General features: G+C 42.1%; 1 protein-coding gene across 1 annotated transcript in view; it reads right to left on the bottom strand.

The window, feature by feature from the left end:
• Positions 1-21,808, bottom strand: part of DUSP10 (dual specificity phosphatase 10) — a 39,369-nt gene extending 17,561 nt beyond the window's left edge. The window contains exons 1-2 of the mRNA XM_032792706.2: positions 21,669-21,808; positions 18,902-19,750 (exon numbers count right to left, since the gene is read on the bottom strand). Coding sequence (XP_032648597.1) covers positions 18,902-19,706 — 805 coding nt within the window. The 5' untranslated portion in view covers positions 19,707-19,750; positions 21,669-21,808. The remainder of the gene's footprint in view (positions 1-18,901; positions 19,751-21,668) is intronic.
• Between the last annotated feature and the right edge of the window lie 266 nt (positions 21,809-22,074).

Genomic DNA, 22,074 nt, shown 5'->3' with positions numbered 1-22,074 from the left:
AATGCTCATCTTATGACCACTGCTATCCCTGACCTTTGTTCCTCTTCCTTCCCATCTTGATTTCTTTCTCTTTGGCATAGTCCACATGCAGGAAATGCTTTGATTTAACTAAATTGGCTCATCTCCATTGTGTGGGCATCCTCAACATTGGTTTAAGAATAGCTAAAATTGATTCAGCTTAACTGGGTCAGAAACCAAAATAAGTTCAATTGATTTTAGCCACTTAAACCGATTTAAGGATATCTACTCAAGGGAGTAGAATCAATTTCTTCCTGCATGTAGACCAGTCTTTTTTTTCTCTCATCCATTCATCTTTCTGCATTTCCCTTCCCTGTAACAATTCTCAGTTCTCTTCCTCGCCTCTCCACCCCCCAAATCTGGACCTTTCCTCCCAATCCCTCCAGCAATTAAGTAGTTAAATATTGACATTTAAAATAAAATGAATGGAGGCTGGGGGAGTTTAAGCCTCTCCAAGCCTTTTTTCCAGAATGTTTGCAGACAGACAAAAACACTGCTGCAGATAACCCTCCGCACATGAATCAAGTGTATTCTTTATAGGCCCAGCGGCAGAAATTGGAAGGGAATTTTTTTTTTTAATTGAAACCTTAGATTCTACAGAATCTGATGTGTCCATATCTTGCGTGATAGAGTCAGACAGGCCAGATCCATCCCACAAGGCTAGAGTTTGACACCACTGCCAGGGAAGCGGTTACAAACACGCTAGCAACACCTGAACTGCAATGCAGCCCCTTTCCACTGGGCTGCTGGTACAAAAGCAGACGCAACACCAGCATCAGCAACCATTAGACAATGGCCTCAGCCTAGGGCATTCTACAGTGGCACATAGCTAGAGAGCAGTCCCTATCTCTGTTGCTGGTAAGGGGGATGGGATGAGGGTTTATTTATACCCTAGTGATCCTTAAGTCCTCCTGCTTCTGGCAGTGGCATTATTTACTCGCCCCCCAACTGCACTTGGCAATCCTTGATCTCAGTTGAGGATCTGGTCATCATGTTTAATATTGTTTACCACAGTTTCAGTCATAGTGGGAACATAACTCTACTGTCATGGACACCCACCCTTTTCAGTCAGAGGGTCAAACACTTGACAGTGGGGCCACAATAAATACTTTGGGGCTTATTCTCTGTCCTGTTCCACTCCCTTCACAGCCCTCCAGGTGGTGCAAAGAGAGTGGATACTGCCCTCAATTCCTCCATCAGGCACATAGCTAGCAGTCAGCCTCTCCGCCTCCACCACAGCCCCTTGTGCAAGGAGTATGTTGAGAACAGTGAAGGAGAGCCCTGGGGCAGAGAATCAGACACATGTAACTGGTTGTTCTCTTCTTCTCCCCCTGGCTGTCCTAGGGAGTGATGCTGGGAAGGCAACCATCCTTTGTCAGTTGCTCCACTAGGTTCCAGCAAAGCCAAGCAAACACCTATCCTGCTGTGTCTGAGGCTCTCGCAGCCATGCAAGTAAACAGGTGATGGACCAGGGGGAGCTACTCTCTCCACCCTCCGGAGTAATACAGCAGCCACCCACCCTGGGAGGTGCTGAGCAGCTGTAGCAAGGATGGGATAGCAGCTCCTGAAAGTGATTCTGGCTTACATCAAAGCTGCTCCGGAGGTTTCAGGGGAAGCAGTAGGTAGCTGTCTCCCACAGTTATCCCATACTGACAAGGCTGAGTTAAAACACTTCAGATTATGCCATCAATACAAGTTTTTTGTTTTACCACAAGCTTCCTTGAGGGTCACAGTTCAGGTCATGGCTTGGACACCACTGCCCCAGGAAGTCAGTCTCCAAAAGCAGTACTGCTATTAATATAACTATCTGGTGCTGTGGGGAGCAAGCAATAAGAGAAGAAAAAGGAGCAATTCTCCTCAGCTAAAGAAAGAGGGAGCAGTTCTGATCTCATTTACACAGATCACTCCTTTGCTTTCCATGGAGTTACACCAGGTTTTGCCCAAGAAAGATAAACTGGGCCCAACAGACAGTGTGTATGGGTGGGGGGGAACCCACCACATTGCAAGTTGATAGGAACACAGATACAACAAGACTTCTGCTAATTTTAAGCATTACTGTTTACCCCATTAAAGAGAGGGGAAGAAAATCCACTGCCATAGCAAGTGCTCTTAAAGAGTGAAATGATTTACTTCAGTTTCATAATACATGTAGACTTTGCTGTATCATATTTTCCTCTGAAATCTATTCAGTCTTTGAAGCAGAATTTTAAAAAAATGCACAAGTGACTTACACCTTTCTACTTATGTTGGTTACTAACAGATTAGATGAGTCTTACTCTCTAGTGCTGCAAGCACTTCTCACCTGCCAGGTCTTCCTGCAGCACCTTTCAACAGTTGACAGCAGGTTTTTTGCCCCCTCCACACATGCGGGACTAAGTGTCAGCCTTGCCATAAGAGATTAAGCTTAAAAAAATAAATGTAAAACTAAACAGGCTACATAAACTTCCACTTTGATACACCCAATCTAATAGAGTCTCTCCTTCTCATCAAGCTACCAAGGCGAAAGCTTCACAACACTCAAAAAAAAGAAATACCAAATCAAACAAAAAACAAGAAGTCTTACAAAACCAAAAAGCTCTGCACATTCCAGAGAACCCGTAAGGTGAGGTTTTTCCCCATATGTGAACTACCTAGAGAAGATGGATTATAAACAAACCCTGGCCCTAAAGGAGGTTAAATGTTTGCAAGCATATCCTTGACAAGGTTGCTTTGAGACCTTTTTGGTTTCTAAAGCAAGACTGAGGGTAAAATTCTCACACCTGTATTAACACACAGCTTAGATTATTTCTAACACTTCTAACTCCTGCCAACTCCTCACTGCCAGACCTCCAGTTCGCAGGACATTCTCTCTGACCTACTGTAATCTTCTCTTTGATGCTGTCTATACTTAGGATGACCAGATAGCAAGTGTGAAAAATCGGGAAGGGGGAGGGGGTAAAATAGGAGTCCATATATTTAAAAAAAAACCCAAATATTGGGAATGTCTGTATAAAATCAGGACATCTGGTCACCCTATCTCCACTAGATAGATTTTGTACTCTTTTGCCAGCAATGGTGCAGCTAGTAGACAAAGCCCCATAGCCTTCCTTCTTCAACCACCCAACATTCAGCTGCTAAAACAAGTTTCACTTCCCATCTCTCGTCATGGCATCACTCACATCTCGAGTCCTTTTCTCTGGCACCATGCCTTGACACAGAGGTCAGGCTTTTCATTCTTACTTCTCTTTCTCTGCCTGTATTTTATTGCCCTCCACTTCAATCCCTTTTCTTCAAGCACTCTGTCTCGTCTCCTCATTCGTGACTTTTCCTATACTGCTCCCTACACCTGAAACTACATCCCTCTGCCCACCAATCTTCCTTCAGATCCCGTTTCTTCCCACCATTAACTTCCACTCTTGTACCATCTATTCCTTTTGCTCTCCCTGGATAGGTAGTATCAGACCATGCAAGTCACTCCTTAGGGAATAAGGGTTCATGCTACTTTGTTTTAACCTGCAGAGCTGGTGGGTAGATTTACCAGCCAGGAGAGCCCAAATGTTTGAGTTAGTTCTACATTCCTTTCCTCAGGACAGGCATACTGATGAAACCAAAGATGCAAAAGAGACTCAAAATACTTTGCAAACTGGGACCTTTCCCACTTTTGACAGTGGTAAAGGGTAAGGACATATCCTCTCCCATATAGTATCTTCCAGGATACCATGCCCCCACACTAGGGCTTCCCTCTTAGGTCTCCTATCTGCTGGTCCTGACTAAGAATCAGGAAGCCTTGTATCTAGTGTCCTGTGACTAGGAGCAAACTTGTGTCCTACATGCCCTGCAATAAAGCAACTAGTTTTGAAGGCCCGCCTGGACCCCAGAGCTGTAAATGGGCACAACAGGATGCATGCATAAGCTCCAAAATCCAGTGACATCTTACACTTTCGTACCCCACCCCTTATCTAATTTTCACTAGAAAGCCTTCAGGAAATCTGTCTTCTTTTTGATGCTCTATAAAATATTCAGTGTCTGATTTATGACTTTACTTTTCCCCCAACCCTAAGTTTTGGGTGTGAACTACCTGCCAGCATGCGTTTACATTTGTCTTCTTGAGCATCTAACAATCTGAACTTAAAAAGGCTGATTAAGGTGCTCATCCTATTCCAAAACAGCATGGCCAAAGAGAATATTTGGGTATGTTGCAAGAGACATAAAAACCAACAACTTTGTATTGGCACCCTATACCCTCACCCCCTGCCTCCAACAATACTAGTAGAGACTATCACACTCTTGGCACATCTGCCAATTCCAAGAAGATTAAACTGGCTTTAAAACTGGAAAATCTCAACGTGTTGCTGGAGAGTGGAGTTTGCTTACATGAGAATGTCCTAAAAATTATTCCCAAGAACAGATACAACTTTAGATAAATTACATGGCACTTTCTTCTAAATTTGTTCGTTTTATGTTGCTCTTAAGGAAGAGAAGACAGTGTTCTTTATTTCTAAATGTAATAACAAAACAAACTGCCCCCCCCCAAGCCACAGTATTGTGATGCTTCTAGAAAGAAATGTAAGTGAAGACTACCTTAGAACACCATCCTTGGATTTTGGGCATTTACAGCAAAAACTCAAAATTAGGCCCATCACAACTTCTCGGAGCAAAAGTACACTTTCCATGGGAATTTAAACTTACATTAAGTCCAATTAAATAGTTACTGGAAATGTCAGAGTAAATCCTAAAGGAAATACTCCCACTGGAAATTGCATTAACACAAAGGTAATCTAGAAACATTTTTCTCCCTCTTTAGCACATAGTTTAACACCCAAACATAAATAAAATAAAGAGACCAAAAACTTTATCTAAGCTAGTGACTCTGTATCAGCCTTGAAAGGAGATTGGATGAAAAAAGGACTGAGGGGGAAAAGTTGTATGACAAAAAACTCCCCCCATTTGGAGTTTTATTGCTGATTTTCTCCTATATCTAGCCATCACCATATTTGCCCTTCAATGCAGCCTTCACATTGACATAATCAGCAGCTGGTGCGATCATGTGATGGATTATGTGCACATTAAAACAATGCAAAAGGGTACTGGCTCAGCATATATGAAGAGGGAAGAGGTGAAGTTGAAAAAAAAGTAGATCACCATTGTTATTCTGGAAGGGTTAGATTAAATATTTCTGCTTAAACAGTGGGTTTAGAGAAAGCCACTGTTTCCACAACTCATCTATCCACTTATTGTCCTTAAGAAAATGTTTCCCTTAAAAGCATACCTTGTCATAAGCTCTATAGGAGATACTGCAACTTGTTTCTTCAGAGAACAAGGGTAACCACCTCTCATCCAAAATGCTGTTGCAAAGGGAGCTACAATTCCATCAGCCCCACATACAGCTAGCATGAGATTGAGTCACTACACGTTGATAATCCATACCAGCACTTCCCTAGTAACCCATTCATTACCGAAGAACTTAAAAACAAAACAAATCAAAACACACACCCTAAGCGAAGTGAAAAAAAAATTCTGGTAGTAAAGAAAATCTTAATGCTGCAGTAAATCACATTATGATCTTACAGAGTCAGCAGTCATCCCGGAGCAATGGTTCAGAGGCATGAGCTGTCCCCCTCAAAGTTTTGTTAATGCTGGACCCTGATGATGGCTGTTTACATCTCAACAAAAACTAAACTATATTAGTTTATAGGACACAGGTATGCAGAGAACTTAATGAAGGAAAGTGAAGTCAAAGGGAAGAGTCTTGTACAGAATTCTCAGAGCAGGTAGTTCAGCAGTTGCTTCTCTCTTATGAGAGAGACGTCCCTAGCCTAGGTCCAGCTCCTGCAGAGAGTTCTGCCTGCAGCACTCACAAGCTTCCTTGTACTGACCCCTCAGTTTCATTGTGCCAGTGGATATAAATGTTGTGGGAGCTCAGGGAGGCAAGATCCCTCAGGCAGCCCATGCCAATCCTACCCTGGAGGGTACTGAACAATCACACCACAAAATTTGCATTTGATAGAAAGTCACAGCAGAGAGACTGGAGCATCACAGTGACAGGCTTCATGCTGGCCTGTTACTAAGCAGATGGGTTAGTTTTTTGTACCAGTTAGGGAAGGGGGCTCCCTGTTGCTGTTAGGGCAATAACAAGCCATTGTTGTTCAGAGGACAATTGCCATGGTGCAAGGCAGTGCATAAGTCAGCCTGCAGCACTCTCAAGAAGACACCCAATCCCCTGGGGTAGGGCTACAGCTCTGGGTTGCCCATAGGCAAGCCAGACAAGACAACACTTAGAGTAGCTCCCTGAACTGCCTAACTTATGCCAATAGCCACACTGGCTTTAACCAGCCCAGAACTGAAACATGAAAAAGGTGTTAGCCCACATTGTCACACCTTTCCTCCCCTCATCCCCTGGATGTGAGTTTTCCAACCAGAACTTTTTCAGGGCATGTGGTATGTATCATCCCTATACATCAAAAAATAGCAGTAATCCACCGTGGAGCTCATAAATGCCTCAATCACCATGGCCAGGTCTGTGGCTGACAGGATGGGGGTGCTCTCTTTTGACCAGCTCCAGACAGAAAGTAGGAATGCTTTGCCACTACAGCTATTAGTGATCTAGGGTGGCCTGAGCAACTTAAAAGGACCAAGGTTGTGGACCAACTTCATCTGAGTTCTGTATTCATTCCCACATCCCCCACTGCGTCTCCTAGAGTAATCAAAAAGGAACAAGGAAAATAATTCTAACAGACCCTAGATCTCCACATGCATTGGGGAACATTAGCTCCATGTATAAAGTTGTAAATGAGTCCCTCTAACAGAATTTGTACACAGAGTGTCTCTTTAAGATAATTCCTTCTAATAGTTAAGGAGTCTAAAAAACCCTTAGCTAAAGAAGGATTGAACACTGGGCAAAGCCTTCTCTTCCCCAAAACTTGACATCCAAGAGCCATTAGATAGCAATAACAAATGAGTAGCACCATGCTCCTGTATGGAGAGGTTTTCCACACAATTCTGGTGGAAACTTCAAGTGGATTGCAATGATACAGTTCAACTGATTAGTCATGACTGCTGCTGAAGGAAGAGCTTTTCTGCGGAAAGGTGATGCTACTCTTCCTGTGAAGCTGGTTCCCTAGGCCTTAATCATAAAGGTGATATACACATAAGAGAGAGAGAGAGAGAGAGAGGGGAGAAAGATGGGAAAGAGAAATGCAAAGTAATAGGAGCAAGATAACAGTGAGAGAAGGCACGATCCCTCAGACCGCTTTAAATACATCCACTGTCATGGACTTGCAGTAGAAACAGAACCCTGAACGCAAGCTTTGGTAAGTAAGTGCGGAAGGAAATGAATCTACATTATCCAGTGATTAGAGCATGAGACTGGGAACAAGGAAACCCAGAATTCCAATGTCTACCACTGACTCACTGAGTGGTCTTGGTCAAGTCACTTCAATTCAGCCTAGCTCTTAATTTCTCTGTTTGTAACTAGATCATAATGCCTCACAAGTGTATTGTGAGGAATAATGCTTGCAGAGATGCAATACTCTACATAGCTCATTTTATTTTAAAATTGCCATTTGGAATTTAAATGTGTATGTATATATTCTGCTAGTGATGTCATTATGAAAAACTGAAAATTAAATAAATCAAATATGTTTAGTCTTAAAAGTGCCAGTGAATGCTAACAGCTTTAGAGCACAGGAAACACTTGCCATATATTTGCAGAGACCGAGACCAAGAGTACCCTATTATTTCAGAGGAGATAGAAGCTGCCGTGGTCTCAGAACAGGTCAATTGCTTAACAATAGCTTTTATTTTATAACATTATTGGCCAGTCACTTATATAAGAGCCAATTTCAGGCTTTCACACAGTAAACTGACAAAACCATCGCATTCAACTAATGTGACAGACGTTTGCAGGTTACACCCAGTCCTCTGGTTTTCTGAATTTCCCAAGGCATTTTTACAAATAATACTTCATATGCATAATTCTTGCAAGGGATGACATATTTCCTTTTATAACAGACATCTTTTAGAGTCATTTCTTCTCCCTTTCAGTGAATAAGAAGGGGGCTAACTCAAACATTCTAAAGATTTTCAAAAGCTTTACTGTAGTAATACAGATTTGAAAAAAACGTGTTGAGATCACTCAAAATTTTATTTCCTTCTTGGATCCCAACCAGTCTATTATTAGCACTAACAAAGTGTTTTACATTTTCAAAGTGCTCACTAATAGTAACTGGGACAGAGGTTGCCATTTACCCACAGTTACTGAACAGTGGTAGCTCAGAGGTAGTTTTGCCAACTCGTAATTAAATCATAAGTTTCACTTGATTTCCTGTTTTTCTTTAAGGCCCGGTTCCTAAAGACAGACAACTATATGGAAAACTCAGCTTTTACGCTTTTAAAATAAAGTTTCTACCCTTCGCTATTGCAGAAAGAAAAAATGGTGTGGGAAGAAATCACAGTACATAAGAACCCAACATTTATCACTTATTTATAATGTTATGATTTGGGAGGGAGGCAGAGAGGAGGCTGACTCGTGATTTTTCAAAGCTTGGGATTGGCAAGGCTGCAGATGACATAGTACGAAAGCATAGGAAAATTATTGTTGATAATTCTGGGTCAATTACATAGAATGGTAACCACGATAGGCAAAGTATTAGCTCTGTTTTATAAAATCAGGAGTTGGAGAGATTAAAAAGAAAACTCAGACAGACTAAAATGACTTGCCCAAGGCCTCCCAGCAAGTCCATTATGTAGGTTTAATCACACAGGGGTAGTGATCATCACAGTGACTTGACAGTTATCAGGGGTGGCTCTAGCTTTTTTGCCGCCCCAAGCACAGCAGGCAGGCTGCCTTTGGTGGCTTGCCTGCGGGAGGTCCCTGGTCCTGCGGATTCAGCGGTGCACCTGCGGGAGGTCTGCGGGTCCCACGGCTTCAGCATACCTGCCGCCAAATTGCTGCGGGACTGGCAGAGCTCCCGCAGGCACGGCGTCGAAGGCTGCCTGACTGCTGCCCTCGCAGAGACCAGCAGGCCGCTCCCCGCGGCTTGCCGCCCCAGACACACACTTGGGAGTGCTGGTGCCTCGCACCACCGCTGACAGTTATAGCCATTGTCCCAGATAGTACACCCATATTCTATGTACATATACACCCTACACGTGCAGCTCTCCTGTCTTTTCCACAGAAGAGGATGCCACCTCCACTATGCTATCCCTCCCACACCCCAAATCCCACAGAGGACATTCTACAGGCCCAGGATCTGCAACAGGGTAGAAAGATTTGTTCTCCCTAGAGCACAATAGAGCTTAGGGGCGGGGTGGTCGAAATCAATGCTGAAACTTTCCCTCCCAGACAGATTTTTCCAGGTTTGGTGTTGCTTTGAAGGTGAATTTTAATTTGAGCAAAAATAATTCCCAGTACAAAAATTTAAAAACAAAACAAAAAACAGCTCTAATGATGAAGCATCTTGCGGAGAAAGTTTTAATGTGGCAGAGAAGTGCCCCTCACTGACTGTTCTGGAATTTTCCATGGGCACAAGTGGCCAAGCTGCAAGGCTTTGAAAGTTAGCATTGTACACATGCACATTATTTTTAAGTGCCAACAGTGTCATAAGCAGAGGCGGGGTACAACTGCATAATGCATGGCCAATCTAGTTGTCTACCTGTATTTATTTATTTTACAGGGAGGATTTAGGGTGAGGATGAGGGGGCGGGGAAGGGTAGGAGCAGAGGGCCTGGTAACCTGGCCTGATCCCATGGACAACTGTGTCTACAATAATATTGGGACTTGTGGGGCTAGTCACATGAGTAAAGCTATTGCATGCACGTTCATAGGATCAGGACTTTAGTGTGCAGCGAGTGACACAGGTCTGCAAGAGATATATGAGTTGCATTAAGCCAAACAGAAATTCAGGGATATGGAAGGAACTATTCTCTCTTCTTCAGTATTCCCTCCAGCAGTGTTGCCAACTCTTGCAATTTTAATCGTGAGATTTGCAATATTTGGCATTTTTCTTAGAGTCCAGATGCTGGCACCCTGGGACTAACTGAGAAGCTCAGCTTTCATTTAAAAAAGGGTTTTCTAGCCCTTATGGTTGCAGACAAAAGCTTGAAAACATCACTGAGTGCACCCTAAAGGCTCGGAAACAAGGCAGCAAATAAAAATAATTCCAAGTGTTGTTTGTTTTTTTTAATCTTATGGTATTTAAGCCAAAAACTCATGATTTTTTGGAGCCTGCAAATACATTCTAGAAGATTCTATGTGGGGGATCAGTAACAAAGTTAAGAGAATGGTATAGTTGCACAGTTCAAGCTGCATGCTTAATCTTAGCTCTGCCCTCTTGTGCATATATACCTAAAAGATTGTTGTAAAGAGGACAATGATCAATTGTTCTCCATGCCCACAGAGGGTAGGACAAGAAGTAATGGGCTTAGTTTGTAGCAAGGGAGATTTAGATATTGTGGAGTGGGGTGGGGGGTGTTGGGAAATCTAATTGCAAGAGTAATTAAGCACTGGAACAAGTTACCTATGACGATTGCGGAATCTTGATGGATTTTAAGATCAGGTTACATAGAACACTTGTCAGATAATCTGGGTATATCACTACTACTACCAGTACTACTGTCTCAGCTTGGGAATGATGAACTAGATGACCTACTGAGGTCCCTTACAGCCCTACATTTCTAGGATTCTATATGCATTATCACAATTTTTATATTGTATGGATTGCATATTTCCTTAAATACAAGGCCATGCATTTTTTTCCCCCTGCACCTGGTAAACTGCAACTGAAATAACTTTCCTGGGGTTGTCTGCATAAACAAAGTGGCAGCAGGAAGTGCTACATTTCTGTATCTAAAAATTGTGACAAAGTTGAATGCTTCACTCTATTACTGAGAAAGAGCGTGTGATCATGAGAATAAAAACCACATAGGGTGTACACACACCCACACAGTTAAGGTTGCATGTGTGGTCCTACTTTGGGCGTTTCTTGGCTTTTGAGTCCTAAAATATGCAACCTTAACATTCTGTTACTTATTCCATCAAACAAACATGTTAAGAAGTCACAGCCTGAAGCCCAGCAGGTGATCCCTCACAGCACATTTCAGATTTATTATAAACCCACAGTAATCTTAAGAATCTTCGAGTATTAAGCACAGTAACAACGTCAGCTGCTACTTTGAAGGAAAAAACCCACCTGTGTGTGCAAACTTAAAAGGCATTATGCCGACATATTTGCATTAAGCAGTGTCCAGGTTACCACTCAAGCCTAGAACATAAATGCGGTTTTGGTATTGTTTGTACAGTAGGTTCGCTTTGTACATCCACATGACAACTAACAGGAACACTCAGGCTGGAAGTCTCAGTGGTGACCAATGAACCAACAGGTGGAGACTGATCTGCCTTACAGCCTTAAGGAAGGTTTCTCCAAGCAAGGGTTGAGGTCCATTTTGGGTCAGTGTGTCAAAGCTACAAGCAGCAACAGTGCAAGGTGACTCATGTTCACTGCTTAAAAAGAGACTTGTTTTTTTCCTCCACCTCAGGGTAACTAACACACATGAACTATCCCCCAGGTAAAAAACCATGAGGACAAGGCCCTGGAATAGGGCTGCTTATCTCATGGTAAACCTGAACAGCCCTATACTCCTTGCACGGGCTGACCTTGACAAATTTACCTGAAGTAAAATTGAAGTGCTTTAAACTACATTGTGGTTTTACCTCAGAACAGTTCATGCAGGTTAGTTACCCCAAGTTAAGAAAACACACACCTTTTTCAGCAGTGAAGACAAGCCCAGTGCTGTACGTGGCTCTGTAGTTAAGCAGGGACTGCTGCCAGGGCTGTCAATCCAGTATCTATCAACAGCATTAAACTTACACTGAAGGGGGATTTTAAATATACAATATTACCAAGAACAATGGAACTTTAGTAGCAAGTACTGAATGTCCTGTAACAAACAGGGTAAAGAGAACGAAAGGCAGTATTAGTAAATTTAGCCACTCAAAATCTAACTCTGTCATCTTTTGCAGATCTATGCACTGCTAATTCCCTTCACCCAAATGCCAGCTCTTATCTAGTGCTAAGCCTGCCATTCACATTGCAGGTGATGTCACACCAAGCATTACAGAGATAGAGCCAGCCTCCAAAAAGGGATGGTAAATCCAGATTGTTCCTCCCCAATGTGGCAGGGGTGGTTCTTTAAAATAGTTTGCTTTTAAATATTCTTATTGTGGATCCCCAGGGTATAAGAATATTGAAAACCTTTGAAAGAGAAAAATGCAACATTGAAAGAAAAACAGGACTTCTTACCCCTACACAGAGGTAGTCTCCTGCTTTCCTCAAGGCTGAGTGTGACATAACCAGCCCACTGCATGCTGGGACACCACACAATAGGTACTATTTATTTTGGAGACAAGGACAGCACTTCATGTAGCTGCAAAGAGAAAGAGTAGTTTTCAGTTTCTTATGCAGCAATGTCCATTTAATGTAGTATAAGGGATTGAGAATGCTAAGTTTTCCAAGAATACTTATGCCTCGGTTTACCTTGTATAAACCCATGTACAAAATTGGAGAGGAGAGAGAATGTAGACAAAGCCTTAGTCTTGTCAACCTGGGGGGAGAGAGGGTAGGAGAGAAAAAAAGCAGTAGTTTTAACATGTTAGCTAGAATATATGAAAATCTTAGGGTGAAATCCTGGCCCTAGTGAAGTTGACATTGATCTCAATGAAGCCAGAATTTCACAAGGCAAGAGTTATTTATTTTCACATATTAGTTAACATTTAAAAATACAACTTTTTCCTAGTGTAGTTATGGTCTTATTCAGTGGGGGTACACAGAAATCTTCCAGGGGGATACCTCAATTCATCTAGATATTTGCGTACTTTTAAAACAGGCTGCCTAAAAAGCACTAGTGAAGTCAGTGCAAACTAATATTTTTACTGTTCTATATAGTATACACTGAAATGCAAGTACAATATTTATAAAGAATCAATTGGAATACAGTTACATGGTAAAAATGAGAAAGTTTGCAATTTTTCAGTAATAGTGTATTTTGCCACTTTTGTATGTTTAGGTCTAATTTTGTAAGCAAGTAGTTTTTAAGTGAGGGGAAACTTGGGGGCATGGAAGAAAAATCAGACTCCTGAAAAAGGAACAATAGTCGGGAAAGGCTGAGAGCCACTGATCTAATTGACTTCAGTGCATTGAGATCCCTGGCAGAAATGCATGCTAAGTATTCATATATTCTATTGGCCAGTAGTTTTGGTCAGTCAGTCACTGAGAGCTGAATTTGATCCATAATTACACATCAGCATATTTAGAGCAACTCTGACAAAACATAACCATGTTTACTTCTGAAGAGAAAACTAACAACATCAGGTACAGAGAAGAAAGCAGATAACTATATCACAATGAGCTTAGTGTATGACATTAGATGGACGTTTATTTAAAGTTTACAAAGCTCTGTATTCTTTAGGAATTATGTTAACTTTCTTGATACCTGTTTAAATTAGGAGTCTGGAAATTATTCTTAGATTATGACAATAAGCAACAAGTGGCTTGGTGGCAGATTTTACACTCATCACTATAACAAGACCTAAAACACTTCATTTATTCCCGTTAGATGAACAGTCCAAAGGTAGAACAGAAATAAGCTCCTCACACCAAGAGGAAAACAAAAAGTTACAAGGGGCTCTAACTGAGCTTTAGCCACACTTCTCTGGGTTCATATAACCCAATTGTGCACAGTACTGTTAAAAGCAGCAAGACTTTCTTCAGAAACAAGCCCCCTTCAGCAGGATTGCCAGTCTCATGCATTCAAAATCTCAAATCAGCCTGCCTCCTCTTAAAAAAAAAAAAAAGAGGAAAGGAAAGGGAAAAAAAAGTGATTGGCTTGCAAAATCATGTTTTGGGGTTTTTTTGGGTTGTTTTAAATGGTCTCCCTCCACCCCACAATATATCTTCTGGTGTGCCTTAACAATTCATTTCCTGCCCCAGATTTTTTCCTGCAGTCTCAGAGGGGAAAAAAAACAACATTCTTCATAATTAAAGCGAAGATATTTATGTAGTTAACTGACTCCAAGAGCTGGGGATTTAAAGGGAAAAACAAAAACATAAAAAGGGAACACCAAGTACCACAAGACTTGTGATAAAACTGCAAGGGTTGGCAATATTGCTTCAACTGTGGATTAGTCACTAATAGAAGAATGCCCCCTATAAGGCATTAAGGTGCCTCCACACCCTTGGTTAAGTCCTGGAAGAGTTGCTGTTAACCTCAGTGGTGCCAGGATTTCACCCCATATCTCTCCCTCCCACATGGTTCCATGGGCCAATGAGGCGAAGGACCAAGCCATCATGGCTCCCAAGTCTACTTCCACTGAAAGCAGTGACTATTTTTCCCCCATCAGCTTCAAGGAGAGCAGAAGTAGGCCCAAATCACTGACTTTTTCCACCCACTGACTTCGGGGGAGATTGAAAAGAAATAAATACCTCCTACCCCGCTCCAGAACAATGAAAGGCAAAGCAAATTGTGTAAGTGCATCTAGTCATTTAGCGGAACTGGTGAAAGACACCACTGTGATCAGTTCTGTATGTGGGACACTAAGAGAAAAAGATGATGATGATATGCAAAGAAATCCAGCCACTAAAGAAAGTGCCTTTAGTTTCTGATAACTACTTGATACTAGCATCTACTGTAAAAGGGAGGAAAAAAGAAGTTGTTTGGAGGAGGGGGTAGGGGGACAAAGTTATTTGACATACTGTATGAAACCAAACCAAACCTTTGGATTTGGTCAGGATACAATAAAAAGCAGTTTAAGTTTATACACAATTTGACAATAATGCTAAAAATATAATCTGATATATACTTCTGTAGATATAGAAGTTCTTATATTTGTTATTCAAAAGGCATAGCAGCATTTCAAACTTGGCTTTTGAAGTGCTTAAATCAAATGCAAATCTTACCTTAAGTTTTAAAGAAAAAAAGTGTACCCCATAACTAATGGAAGTGGAAAAGAAATAATGCAGAGAAGGCAGGTGGGAGTGGGAGATAGGTGAGTGGGGGAAGAACACTAGAGAGATTAAAATCCCTATATAAAAACAAAGGCAAAGACCAATCACATTCAACACTGCCCAGCTGTGTCTTCTTGTTGCAACCTCAGTACAACATGTGGTCCTGTTAATATTAAAAATAAGTTATTAAGCAACCTGGCTTAACTTTAAATTTCTCCATTGGCATGTATACAATTTCAAAAGTGTATTTTATCAATAGATCAGTCTGGTCTTAGAAAAGCACACAATATTTCCTTCACTGCTTTAAAAAAAAAATTAAAAAAATAAAAACTCAGACATCTAGAATAAAATACATCTTGGACTGAGGTCACCAACCCGAAGAACTGTAAATAAAAGTAGTAATTTAATCCCCAAGGCCAAGGGCCCTGAGGTTCTCTGATCAGTTTCTCCTCAATGTGACACTGCAACACTAAAATGGCAACAAGGCTGCTTGGTTAACAGGCAGCACCATACATGGAGAACATGGCACCAGATCAGAGGGACATAAATTTGGACGGCAAAGTTAGCAACCACTGTTTACAAACATAAAACAGAGGATCAGATGGGCCAGCAATAAATTATGACTGAATTGCGGTGAGCAAGAGAAATCTAAAATAAAAAGCAGAGGCTTTATATCCTTGCTTCAATCCCTAAACACACACACACACACACACACACAATGGAAAAATCCTATCTGACAACTGGAACTAAACAAGCACTTCTACTGCCACTTTCCAGGCATGGAAGCCTAAGCAGAGCCTTATTAATTACTCCATAATAATCCCATCTCCAAAAGGCCCCTACTCAGACCTCGTTTCAAATTAGGTGATGGGGTGGGGGGGGGGGGTTTAAAAATGAATGGCACCTGTTTAAAATGGGAAAGCTCTTGGCCTTCCTCTACCTGATGTGCTTTCCCAAGGTAGTTCCATTCCCTTGTTAACACACAGGTTTTTCTTCCCTTGTCCTCTACCTCAGTTTCACCCCTGTTGGCAGAAATAGTTCAGAGGGAACATCTGATTGCAGGGGAAGGGGGAGGGAGAGGAGAGGAAGAGATCCAAACTCTATTAAGAGACTCTTCTGAGCCAACCACTAAATGCTTCTCACCAGTTTTAAAATGGTCTGCTTCAGAGCAGGACCAAAGTAGTGTGTGCCAGGTGATTTTGCAAGCATTCTATGAAATCTCAGCAGAGCACCCAGCAGGTAGCATTGGTAGAGGAGGGTATAAAAACCATGTTTCAAGCATGACACTCGTGTGAACTTGCTCGCTACTGTTACGATGTCTAACATTTCACAGCTACCACACATCTATGCAGATAAACCATCGCTACCACACTGCATCAGGATCCTGATATACAAAGTCATAGCTTTCTTACAAAGAAATACAAAGATTTTCTTTGCTGAAAAAGGTATGAGTGTCAAGACAAGGAGCGGGGAAGGAAAGCTTTGTTAAGACAGAACTATGGCCAATAGTAGCATTGAATTTAAAAGGAAGCTCCACTGCATAATGTGTGTCTCTGTTCCTTTTGCATACATAAGAATCATGATGGCCTAATGATTTCAGTGAAAGTCTATTGGGAACCAGTTACAATTGTCAAAATCAAATCAGTGTCACTGAGTTGCAGTTAATGCACAAAAAAGCCAAAACATGATTTTAAGGTTTAAACAAAATCACGAAGGCTGCCACAAAACCTTTAACACAGCTCCATTCTTTAACCCATCTACTTCCTCAGAGTCCTCTAGCAACTCTCAGAACAGCAAGTTTAGCTGCCATATTCTTTGGGATAGAATTGCAAGGCTAGAAGAAATGACTTCTGAGGAAGATTAAGGGAGTTCAATACGTACAGTTTGGCTAAAGAATGGCTAATGGGAGAGGTAAGGACCAGACAACTGTCAACCAAGTATCTGAAGGGCCGAAATACCAAGGCAGGGGAAAGCAATTTGGCTGGCAACAGAAATAACAGAATGAACTGAAGAAAAAGGTAAATATCTTTAGACAGTATTAGACTGTGGAAATCTTCCACCACTTTGAAAAGCTATCACTTGATACACTGACAATTAAACTGGACAAAGCATTAAAACAGGAGTTCTTCAAAAAAGATTTTTCCTGCTGACCACTTCAGAGCAAAGCAATTGCTTTATGCCCCCCCAACATTCCAGCCCTGCACAGAGTGAAATATTTTGAGATCCAAAAGATCAGCCACCAGAACAAGTAGTACACCATGGTAGTCCACAGACTGATCCGAGAACTCACACTAGTTAGGTTAATGCTCTTCCTCCTCTTTTACCCCACCCCCATTGCCCATCTCCAACTTCTATGAGCTAAGTTTTATGAAGACTAAAGTAACAGACAGCAAGACTACTAGAAATCCAAGGTCCCCAAAAATCAATTTGATCGAAAACAGTTGGGTAGAATATTGCATCTTCTTGAGTCTTTGCCCTTTACTGTAAGTATTTCTAGTCCAAACCTTTAAAGTTAGGAAAAATTAAAATTCTGCACAGAAATTAGGAATCTAGGAAGTCTGTTTCCTCCCTCTCTTCACCCCCAGATTTTTTTTAAAAAATACCTAAACACCAAGCTCTATCAGCTCCATGTTGTATATACAAGATACATGCTAAGATCTTCCTCTCCACTCTTAATCATAGACTCACAAATGGAGTGCTGGAGGGACTTTCGGAGGTCATCTAGTACAGCCTCCTGTGAGACCAAGTATACCTAGACCATCCCTGACAGATGTTTGTTTAACAACCTGTTTTTAAAAACCTCCAGTTACGGGGATGTCACAACCTTCCTTGGAAGCCTATTCCAGAGCTTAACTACTCTTACAGGTAGAATGTTTTTCCAAATATCTAACCTAAATCTCCCTTGCTGCAGATTGAGCCCCTTACTTCTTGCCCTACCAGTATTCAAATGTGTTCAGGTTCCCTGAGTCCTCTTATCTCAAGACTAAACATGCCCAGGTTTGTGTTTTTAAACCTTTCCTCATAGGTCAGGTTGTCTAAACCTTTTATCATTTTTGTTGCTCTCCTCTGGACTCTCTCCAGTTTGTCTACATCTTTCTGAAGTGTGGTGCCCAGAACTGGACACAGCACTCCAGCTGAGGCCTCACCAGTGCCACGTAGAGCAGGACAATTACCTCCCAGGCCTTACATATGACACTCATGTTAAAATACCCAGACTGATATTAGCCTTTTTAGGAGCTGCATCACATTGGTGCCTCATTTGGTTTCTAATCCATTGTATCCTTCAGATACTTTTCAGCAGTACTACTGCCTAGCCACTTACTCCCCACTTTTTGTAGTTGTGCGTTTGATTTTTCTTTCCTAAGTGTAGTACTTTGCACTTGTCTTTACTGAATTTCAGAATGTTGATTTCAGACAAGTTCTCCAATTTGTCAAGGTTGATTTGAATTCTAATCCTGTTCTCCAAACTGCTTGAAACCCCTCCCAGTTTGATGTCACCTGTAAATTTTAGAAGAATGCTCTCCAGATCCATTATCCAAGTCACTAATGAAAACGTTGACTAGTACCAGACCCAGGACAGACCTCTGCGGGATCCCACCAAACACATTCCCCTCTCCCCCATGAAGTTTGATAGTGAACCATTGAGAACTATTCTGAGGATGATCCTTCAACAGTTGTGCACCCACCTCACAGTAATTTTATTGGATATTCCTTTTGCTATTGATGACTCTCTCTCTCTCTCTCTCTCTCTATATATATATATCTATCGATCTATCTAGAGAGGATTCCCAAATAGATTTTAAGGGTACATCTTTCAACAAAACAAAAAAACAAAACACAGAACATTTATGGAAAAAAGACAAAAGAAATCAGAAGATTGTTTTGGGGATAGCGGGTAAAAGTACCTTTCAGAACTAGAGGTTCCTTGCCTTCTCGCTTGAGTGACTCCAACACTACATGGAGTGGCTGGGAAGGCATTACTCGGCTTGGCTCATTGGTATTCTCATCATAAACTATAATTTCTTTGGAAAAGATCCTCTTGAAGGAGTCCTTGCCTTCCCGGCAGGAGATCAAGTCCAAGACAGTGATCTTGCCCTGCTGGAGCCTTCTCCTGCTGATCTTGTCAGAACAGTTAATGTGAACAGCCCCTTGAATGTGACTCTTATTGTACTCCATGAATGGCCTGCAGTCAATGATGACAGGCCCTTGGTTCTGTTGGTGGCTCTTGTTGCATTTGGTCATCTTTTTAGCCAAGTCATTAGGGTAGATTATTTTTATGCTAGCTAGTTGCTTGGTTGTGCCTGAGGCCGGGCTCCCCACTCCACCCGATGGACTCAATGTGCCCATGTTCTCATTGTTGTTGACCATTTGGTTAGCAGGGCAGGTGGTAGAGGTTCCTACGTTGGTAGTGCTGCTGGTGCTTGCTTGAGTTTGGGCCTGATTGTCCTTGTCGTAAGTTGCCACAGTGCAGCAACTCGCGCTGCTGCATCCACAACTCAGGGAGCGTGCAGAGCCGTTGGATGAGGGCATATACGTGAGATTAGCAGCCTTTAGGGACACAACAGCTGTGCCAAGGAGACTTGTGTGATTCTCACTGTCAGAAGAAGCAGATTCAAGGTAGCTAGAGTCTAAACAAAGGCTGAGATCCTGAGGTCTTACTCGCCTTGAAAGTGCCACTACTACCCTGTCGTCTAAAGGAGATGGAGGCATGAGGAGGCTGAGAATTGGCAAGTCAAGAAGAACTCAAGATCTGTCTGCAAAGGGAAAAAGAAAAAGGATCACATGAAATATACAGGGCCAGAGATTTCTAAAAGCTGTTTCTGATACTCATCACTGACTAAGAGTGATCAGCTCAGTGCAGTTTATGAAGGAACCTCTCCCAATTCTGCAGCAAAAGCTTCAACTCTTAGCCTGTACGCAAACAGAATGCGGAATATGCAATTGGCCTACCATGCAACTAGTCGAGAGGAGACATTCATTTACATGCAGATGCTGAGTTACTCTGAAACGTTGAGGCTGCAAAGCATACAGCTGATAGAGATGATAAAAAAGCATTTCTCTCATTTCCTCTGCTCACAGCAAGGGACAGGATTACTGGCGTGGCTCGACAACTCATAGGAATGCACAGCAACTAAATATGTCAGAGGCAGATGTGCAATTTTTTCTAGCAAGACTGAATAAAACTAGCCTTGGAATAAACCCTTGAGAAAGCCATTTGAAAGCTTGAACCCATATAGAAACAAAAGGCATAACAAAAAAAAAGAAGGTATCGGGGATCATTATGTAACTGAAAGGCACAAGCCTGCATTCCATTTCCCCTTTTCAGAACCTAGTACAATTCTAATAAAAATATATCAGCCTGGAAACTCTAGCACGTCAAGCAATCTTAGAGGGAGAAGCACCCTCACCCCACAGAACAGTTTTAGAGACTCCAGGAATAAGGGTCCCTCTCAGCCCCGAGGTCATGATCTTTACAAGCTTTAGTGTCTCGTCTGTTGAGGGAGACCACATAAAGTTATTTTCACACACACACGCCAAAAAATATCTACCAACTTTCAGAGCATCTGGTACCCCCTCCTCAAAATATATTCCATCAACCAGCTAACAAATTAAATAAAATCTAACAAAATAAAAGCAACGGAGCATTCTAATATCGATTTCCTCCCCTTCCAGCATTATACTGTCCACGTCTACAATACCTATAATATCCCTTTTTTATATCAATGAGTTTTATTCTCTGGCCCACTTTGGGATAACAAGTCCCTTCAATTCCTTCTTTTCTCTAAAAATCTCTCTGCAGGATGAATTTGAAAACATCTTTACAATGGGGAAAATATTTAACATCTACAGATGAAAGCACTAACAAGATAGAAAATGAAATCTCAGGGTAGAGACTGATCATCAACCTTTAAAAAACGACCCTGGTAGATTGTCTAGCTTATCCCTTCTCTCTCTCCTCCCCTTATTTTTTTTTAAAGAGCCTGACAGCCAAATACAATGGAAAACTAAAAAGCGATCTCCTCCAGGTAGTAAAAGGGGTGGGGGAGCAGCATAATTAAAAATAAAAGGCAACTAATTTTATTTCAAAATATACATAAAAATCAGTAAGATTACAAAAACAATTCATAGGATTTGATCCTAGGTTCAGAGGATTGTTTTCCCAAGGATATATGCAGTTTCGGAAGATCTGCATCTCTGCAGCAGAGGGTCATATATTTCAGCAAATCCATGAAGTCAGAGAACAGAGCTAAGGCACCCTGTTTAGCACTACTAACCACCACCCGCTCTTCCCCGAGGACCATACAAAAATGAAGTGTGTGTCTGGAGTAGGGAGATAAAGCCAAGGGAGAAGATGCAAGGAGATCCCTCCGAGCACTCTAGTCTCTCAGTCACCCCCAACCCCTCCCCAAACACACTGCAGCAATCCCAAACAAGAAAAGCCTCTTCCCCATCCCAACAACACTCACTAGAAAGAGCAGAGGTCAGTAAACAGAAGCAGTACAAACCCAACACTGTTGGCCGAGCTTTCTACACCATCCCTCCAAAAGTAGCATTTCATACAGATAAAACTATGCCCTTCTCTCATACTATGTATATTATAGGTCCTGTACCTATGTGCAACTACATAAACGCTGCCCACCCCTGTCACTATCATGAGAGCCTTCCACTTACTTCATAAATAAGTATTCCCCTTCAGCATCCGACGCCCGTCTGTGCCTACGGAGTTACACACTAAACCCCCATTCACTCAGCTTCATTGATCTCCCGCTGCAACAGAGTTACTTTCTCTTTTGCTACACTGTAAATGTAAGGTTCGAAAGGGGCGGAGCGGGAGGGGACGGACGGCGCCCGAGCCTAATGGGGGCTCTCTCCTGCGAGTGGGCGGGCTCCCAGCACAGGGGTGCCAATGACTGGGGGGGAGTGGGAGGAGCCGGGGGCTGGGTTCCTCGCCGCTTGGGGATAGTTTATCCGACGTAGCTTTGAGGCCGCGGTGGTATAACACAGAAGGGGCCAGGGGGGTGATGTCATTGGCTGCCAATCAGAAGCTTGGATGAGCCGGCCCTAGCCGGAGAGGAGC

The sequence above is a fragment of the Chelonoidis abingdonii genome, chromosome 3 (assembly GCF_003597395.2).
Source record: "Chelonoidis abingdonii isolate Lonesome George chromosome 3, CheloAbing_2.0, whole genome shotgun sequence".
In the NCBI taxonomy this organism is placed as follows: domain Eukaryota; kingdom Metazoa; phylum Chordata; order Testudines; family Testudinidae; genus Chelonoidis; species Chelonoidis abingdonii.
The sequence above is the reverse complement of the archived record's forward strand: the minus strand, read 5'-3'. Positions and strand labels throughout refer to the sequence as shown.